This window comes from Cynoglossus semilaevis, chromosome 8 (genome assembly GCF_000523025.1).
Source record: "Cynoglossus semilaevis isolate Cse_v1.0 chromosome 8, Cse_v1.0, whole genome shotgun sequence".
NCBI classification, from domain to species: domain Eukaryota; kingdom Metazoa; phylum Chordata; class Actinopteri; order Pleuronectiformes; family Cynoglossidae; genus Cynoglossus; species Cynoglossus semilaevis.
This window is the reverse complement of record NC_024314.1, coordinates 1,573,489-1,581,474: the sequence shown is the minus strand read 5'-3', so window position 1 is coordinate 1,581,474 and position 7,986 is coordinate 1,573,489. Positions and strand designations below refer to the sequence as shown.

Genomic DNA, 7,986 nt, shown 5'->3' with positions numbered 1-7,986 from the left:
TATTCTTGTAGCTTCACTAATTCCCTGGAGTCGTTCCTTCATGAAGCAGCAACACAACAGCACACAGGCCCAACCACTACAACAGGCTTCGTTGACTCAAATGTAGGCGATCCATCTTTCCTTGATTTGCAGACATGCACACAAAAGCCATGTGCTGATAGTAGCTGTGTGGTGTGTAATGGTGCTGTCACCTGCCCCGAAAGCATCCTCCTGCCCTGCTCCCTCCCTCCCTCTCTCTCTCCCTCTCTCTCTCTCTCTGACACTCTCTTTTCTTTTACTATTTTTCCCTTCCTTTCTATCTCAGCCTCCTCCTCCCTCTCTCTTTCATCTTGCTCTCCCTTTTCAATTCTATCTATCCATCCATCTATCCGTCTATCTCTCCTCGCCCTCCACAGATGAAACCAGTTCAGCACAGAGGATGCCAGCATCCCATTGGCTGCTCTGCCACAGGAGTGGATGGAAGCAGGAGTGAGAGAGAGAGAGAGTGAGAGGGAGGGAGAGGGAGAGAAAGAAAGCTCAAGAAGATGCAACTAATCTGCCACAGCATCCTGACAGAGCGCTGAGCTGAGCGATGAAAGTAAGGAGAGGACACACATGTCGTCTCCACTCCTTTATTTATTCATTTATTTTTGCCCGCAGATCAAATTCCCGCTCCTCTTATAGATGGACACCGGAGGGGAGTGGGGGGGATAACTTTGTCCACGTTGCCACCACAGGACGGAGCTGCCAGTCTGTGAGTGAAAGGAGTGGACAAGCAACAGCTGAAGTGACTGATCTGAAGCCCTCTGGATCTCCTCCTCACCTGGACATGACTGCTTCATGCTGACTTGGCATCCGCTGCTGACTGCTAGTCAAGGTGCCTGCAACCACACCTATTCCACTGCTGGTTATTTTAAGGTATTTTACACTTCCCCCCGGGCCAGCGCTGCTGTCTCTGGGAGAGACGATGCTCGGAGAAGGACGGCTGTAAATGAGTGTCCCCGTGACCCGACTGTCACCCTCAAACTGTCCTCCTCCCCCCTGTTGGCACCCCCTGGTACACACCTGCTCCGACTCCGGGATGTGGTGATTTCAGGCCAGCTGTTGGCCGTCCCACATTTGGGTCAGAATGCCAGTGATGAAGGGCCTCCTGGCCCCCCAGAACACTTTTCTGGACACCATTGCTACACGCTTCGATGGCACCCGTGAGTATTATAGTATTTTTATACAGTACATCATAGCTGATGCAAGAAAATGCCCGAGATTTGTTGTCAGTAACAGTGCTGCATGCTTTCAGTAAGAGAAATACAGGCACACATTTAAAATAATAGTAAACTTGAATCTGACTGTGTTTGTTTGGTTCTCACTCCATTTCCTTTCATTAATGCACCGTGTTTGTGCACTTGCACAGCTCTGTCTGACACCAGCATCATCTGCAGGTCCAACCTGGAGACGGACTGAAGTTTGTTTACATTTCACCAAGTGTGTCATCTATCTTTTCTGATCTGTTTTCACGCAGCTTTCGCTCCAAGCCGACCAGAGCTGCTGTCTCTGCTCGGCTTGTGCCTCTTGTTTTGTTACCTTGTGTGCCGTCTCGGGGGAAGTCGCAGCTCATTGTAAAAGTATACCGTGGGGACGTCTGTGTTTGTTGGCTCCTCCGTTCTGCCTGTCCTCCCTCACTGAGTAGCGGCAGGTTGAACCAGCAGCAGTTTTTTTTTCTTTCAGTGCCTGCTCACATTTTGAATCTTGCAAATTAAACGCAGTAAAACCGATGACGTAGTGGCGTGATTCATCAGTAGGGTGCGCAACTAAAGCTTTGTTGATCAGTTATCCTGGTGATGTGCTGCACTGGGGAGAAGGAACTCTGAAATACTGTCAGTTTTCTGCTTCATAAATGGGTGGTGGTCTTTTTGAATCTGTTTTTTTTAGGTCTAATCAGCAAAAAGTTGACTTTTTTCCTATTTTAGAAAGTATTAAAGTTTGCAGTGTTTTTAGTTTCATTTAAATATATGTTCACATATACCACGACACCACTGTCACTTCAAATGAAAAGAAAACAATTTTCATGTTAGAAAATGAAGCTTTGAGGTACTGTAAGTACTTTAATAAAATACTTGGTTTGGGCTTTCTTCACTTGAAGTTTTAACGGCTTTTAGTGAGTGGTTGAGCTGAAGTGCAGTACGCTTTATTTGCAGTACATTATCATCGTTAGCTGTCACCGGACTATGAAAATAGAGATTTGATGAGAGTGCATAAATGAAAAATTAGCATCTTCCTTTTTTCTTTTTTTTTATGAAAAATACATTATAAATACTTTCCAGGATTGTGTCTCTCCTAATGTGCTAACACTACCAATTTCATGACTCACTGCACCAACACACACCGTGTTGGTCTGCAGACTATTAACTATGATCCCTGTGAACACAACAGCTGTGCCCACGGTCATCAGCATGGTAAATTATTTTAGATTTTTAATATTCATGGCTGCCACTTTTCTTTTTTTTTTTGATCCGATCCATGCCGGTGTAACAGGACGCTTATTGTTTTTCCTGCACGTGGTTAAATAAGTAATGAAGTTTGTGCTGCACACCAGACAGAGATGCCATGCTTTTAAACTTTAGGAGAGTTAATGGCACTTCTCAAAGCTGCCATAAGGCTGTGGCACGTACAGACAGAGAGAGAGAGAGAGAGAGAGAGAGGCATTGTGCCCGCAGCTCAAAATAGCTTCCTTCCTGTTCCCGGGGAAACAGGGTCCTGCCACTTGACATGGATGATGCTCGAATAATTTGGTCTTGAGAAAAAGACTGGTCTGCTTAGGAGAAAGTGCTTGAATTTACTCTTGAGTCAGCTTTTTTTTTTAAGAGCAGCTGGTGTCATTGTCTTAGGTGAAGTCTTATGACATTGCATGTCCTGTGTCCCAGGTACCTCTGGTCACCATCTGACGACATTACCTTTAACTTGCTGTATTTACAAAAAACAAAAACAAAAACAAAAAAAAAAACAAAAAAAAAAAAAAAACTATTCACATAAATCTCACCATTTCTGCAAGACTAAATATTTTTTTAGGCAAATATTTATATTTCTGTCTTATGTATTATTAAAATTGACAAGTCGATGATCTATATTTTTTGCTAGTGTTTTAAAAGGAGTCATGAATTTGTTCAAACATTTAATTAAAATATGCAGAGTTCACACTGTGGTAGATAACGTATTTCTAAAAGTACATAACAGCCATTTACATTTCATTTACCTACATTTAAATGTTTTTAAAAAAATAAGATGAAATACATTAAGCAGTAGTTTCTTTGTGAACTATTAGTCTAAAAATCCCCACAGCTCTCACTGAGCAGCCATGCAGTCAAGTGTTTGTCTGGTCGACCAATTATTCTTCTTATTTACAGTCACATTTGAATTATGCTGTATATTTATGTCTGCAAACAGCATTATCGTGAGTTTTCATGCGAAAAAAAAGAAGAAAATTCTGAAATAACAAAGTTTTTTTTTTTTGTTTCCATCGTCAGTTATTGACACAGATTTGAGGCCCTGTGATTGGATGGTATTTGATTTGAGAAGTAGCATTTATGAAAGCCGAGAGCAACTTTTAAGTGGATTTTAATTGAACAGCTAGCGGACTGGGGAAATTACTCGACTGTGGAGACACAGAAACTCCCAACACAATAAAACAAATGTCAGATCAGGTTAAATCAGTAACCTTTGACACCACAACGCACACTGTTCGGCTCAGGGCAATATCACTGTGTGGGTGGGTGTGTGTGTGTGTGTTGGAGCTGAGGGTGTTCGTCAACCATGAGATGCTGATTTGAAATGTCTGTGTGTTTGTGACAATCGTTGCCGGCGGAGAAATGACAGAGGTCAAAGGTCAGGGTCATGGGGGCCAGAGCGCCACCTCAGGAGTATGAATACTGCTGCAGAGGAAATCAGCACAACACATGCTTGTTGTCTTTGGTTTACTGTTTGCACCATCGCTCCGAGTGTGTGCACAGGGTGTGTTTTACAATACGCAGGCCTGTCCTTTAACTCTCCCCCCCCCAGCCCCTTTATACGACCTCCCTGATGGCGTTTTCACGTTGACAGCAGAGCGCGCTCTGTGGGGCAGTGTAACCATTGGGCAGCTGCAGGCAGAGATAAGAATTGGGTTTATTTCCCAGTGAAGACTTTTCTGTGAAAAGGCAACTAAAGGACTGCTGGGCGGAGGGAAAGGACAGGCAGACGAAGCCCATTGTTGCCCAGCTGATGAGCAGATCTTAGCGGGCAGCTGTGGGCAGCAGGCAGGGAGAGGCCTGGGCTATTCTTTAGCTTCATGCCGTGCTGCTCCTTTTGAAATGCATTTAGATTTACAGGTACCTACTACGTTGTTGATATTTGTTGTGTTTTTGCGATGTTTTGGGTTTTTTTGGGGGGGAGTAAGACACAAATATTTGTTCTGTGGGTCAGTAACTTACATGGATGTCTTATATTCAAATATGGACTTGAAACATATTTATCTTAATTATGTAATCTAATTGATTATCATCGGATCTTATTGATATATGTATCAATATGTATCATATATCATATATCTATCATCGGATCTTATTGATATATGTATGTATGTATGACGGCTCCTTTATGATGTTGCTAGCTCTGCTGAGGTAGCGGGAGTTGGCAATGTCCTCCAGGCTATATATATTTATATATATGCACATATAGGTGTGTACATGTATATATATATTTATATATGTACACATATGCTTGCGTACATATATGTATATATGTGTATATATAAATGTACACATATGTATGCATACATATATGCATATATATATATGTATATATACATATATATGTATGTTTATATGTGTGTATACATTTATGTATATATATGCATGTATATGCATATTTCCCCAGTGGTGTGTGTCATTTTGACCTACCTCATCTAACCACCGACTTGTATCCAAAAACGCTCCGTTTTCCGTCATACTTCTTTATCAAACCAATGACCTTTCTCCCTGCCAGTCCACTCATCCTCACCCTCTCACCCATCTGGCCCAGTAAGTAATTACATGCCAGTGGGTGATAATTAGCCGCTGCCACAGAGGCCGAGCCTCACGGACTCCATCTTCTGCACAATCACTTGTGAACATGCGCGTCATTCATTCGCGCAGCGCGTACAGCGCCGCACCGCTGCTCGGTGCTGGCGGTGCAGCGTGTTGTGTGATCATTCCAGATTACAGTAGTGGCAAGTCAACACAGATGTGTAATTAAGGAGGCTGGCACAGCAGACCGGCCACTCCAAGTAATATCCCTCGGAGGATTACAGCTTAGAACTGAGGCATTGTCATATATGCACGCACACATACAGTATACAGACATATACTAGGGTAATGGCTGCATGTAATAAATACAAATAAACAATAGGAAGTAAAAGAGTTTTAATTTGTGCAGTCAATTTAGTTAGTGAGAAAAAAATGAAAATATTTAACATATTTAACAAAGAAATATGAACACCGCAGACTGCAGCTGAAGCCAGGAAGTGGCTCCAGTAGGACAGTACAGTGGCAGCACCATGTGTAAAGGTCTAACGATTGTTTACCAGGTCCTACATCTAGGTGTGTATGTATGTATGTGTGTGTGTGTTATGGACACCAATTTATCCTCCTCATTTTTAGTCGAAACAAACACAAAAATACTTTACCTTAAGTGACGTTATCCCTCGGCTGCAGCTCTTAACACAGCAGTAAAGTTTTTTTGATTAAAAAAAAAAAAACCCATCCATTCAAAGTGATTTACGACCACACCAACCTCTGACCTATTTGAAGCACAGATTCAGGGATGCTGAGTAGAGACGGGCCTATTCTTAGTTCAACATTGCATAAACCAGAAATAAATATAGTCGCAATCCAAGACTTGCTGGCTCATTATGTTTTTTGGGGGGTAGCAGGAAACGAAGAAAGAAATCTTCTTTTCCCCCACTAGCTTCATCACATCAAGTGTTCCGTTTGAATGTAAAAAGTCAAATCTCCGACACTTTTCAAAGAACAAGAAATACAATTTGTTAATCCAAAAAGACACCACAATAACCTGTAATTTTTCCCCCCTATGCATTCAAATCAAAAACAGGAACCGTATGAATGTTTAGCATACGTTTCCTCTTGATGGATCTGACTAATGCCTGTCTCTTCCTATAATTCCACAGTGACAATTTAGTTGCTTCTCACTGCACAACCAAGAAAGGTTGTCACCGCTCAGAAAAGACGGCCCCTATGGGCTTCTTTCTGCACAGCCTGGCCAATTAAAGAGCTAGATTGTAGAAGGTGCGGGAGCAGCTGCCTAATACCCTTCCTCTTCCTCCTCCTCCTCCTCCTTAGTCTTTGCTCTCTGCAGAATTCAAACATTTCTGTCTATCTGTCTGTTCGCGCGCTGCTTCTCCGCTTCAGAAAAACTTGGAGTCTGTCGACTTCAGCTAAAAAGAGCGGAGAAATATACAGTAGTTCTGTGGCGTGAAGGTCGGTGTCTGACTGTACTGTCTTCTAAAAATAATATCAACTTTTTCACACAGTCTACCAATACCTACATGGATTTTGTTTTTCTTTTTTTTTTCTTTTTTTCATTTCAACGCTCAAAATTTAAAATTTCTGCCCAGCTCCTAATGATTAGCATCCTTTCTTTTTTCTCTAGTGAGACAGTAGAACCTTATTTCATAATATCAATTAAAAAAGTCAGGATTCACACATACCAATGGATTCTTCTAAGTAGCTGCAGTCCTTACAGTTTCTCCCGAGCAACGGTTTTAACACTTATTTACAATTAATAAGATAAATTAGAATTGTTTCTACCATGTTGTTGCACTTCAGAGTTTGCTGCTTTATTATGAAAATAAGAAATGGAGATGAACACACACACACACACACACACACACACAGATGCTTTGAAAGTACTATGTTTTAAGGTTTCTTTCACTGGGAGCTCCCACAAAGGTAGTCAAATAGTTTTGTCTAACAAATGGGGGAAGAAGCCTCTCAGCAGCAGAAACCAACTTCAGCTCATTGGGCTCACAGTATGACGTCAAGCCACAGACGCACAATTACAAAAAGTTATATGTTTGTAAAAATGTGCTAAGGTACAGTCGAGAGAGAGGAAAAAGACAGAGTGCTGCTGGTGAGCTGTCCATGGTGCTGAAAGCAGGGATTCATAAGAGGGCCAGGTCCCTGTGGTACTGATGGAGCAACACAGAGCTGGGTGCAAATAACTATCCACATTATTTATAATACCACTACCTGGTAATGTGTAAAGGTCAAAAGGTTGAGAACAGAAGATATTCAAATGGAGATTTATGTAGTTTTATTGGAGTGACTTTAAGGTGCAATATAACAATTTAACTTCAATATTATTAAACAAAATATTCAAATGAAAAGTGGAATGTATATAGGGTTCAACAACATGATGTATAAAATAAAACCACACGTCATAATTGGAGTGACTTTAAGGTGCAATATAAAATAGAATAAAGAATTGTGTTTAACTTCAATATAATTAAACAAAATACTCAAAGTGCAATGTATATAGGGTTCAACGACATGATGTTTAAAATAAAACCACACGTCATATTTTATTTTATTTTTGTATTATTTGGAGGCACATATTTTCATGATAATATAATTAAAGTTAAAGGTGTATTCCTTTCTTTTTTCTTTTTTCTTCCCACTTTAATACTTTATCCATTAAGTGACCAATTCTAACATTAATGAGGCAAAACCTTCAGGGATTTGTGTCGACCAATCAAGTCAAGGATTATATTCAAATCAATGAATGACCCGTGTGCTCCCCGTAGACCCCACTCAGCCGTTTCTCGGTCCAAGGATTATATTCAAATCAATGAATGACCCGTGAATGAATGACCCGTGCCACTCAGCCGTTTCTCGGTCTCAGCCGTGCCATATTTTTGCCATATTCTTTTGCCTTAGCAGTGGTTTTCACCACCACAGCAACATTACTCAGCTCAGAAAT

General features: G+C 41.2%; 1 protein-coding gene across 1 annotated transcript in view; it reads left to right on the top strand.

The window, feature by feature from the left end:
- Positions 1-7: 7 nt before the first annotated feature.
- Positions 8-7,986, top strand: part of LOC103381470 (potassium voltage-gated channel subfamily H member 4-like) — a 29,079-nt gene continuing 21,100 nt past the window's right edge. The window contains exons 1-2 of the mRNA XM_008313813.3: positions 8-577; positions 717-1,184. Coding sequence (XP_008312035.2) covers positions 1,109-1,184 — 76 coding nt within the window. The 5' untranslated portion in view covers positions 8-577; positions 717-1,108. The remainder of the gene's footprint in view (positions 578-716; positions 1,185-7,986) is intronic.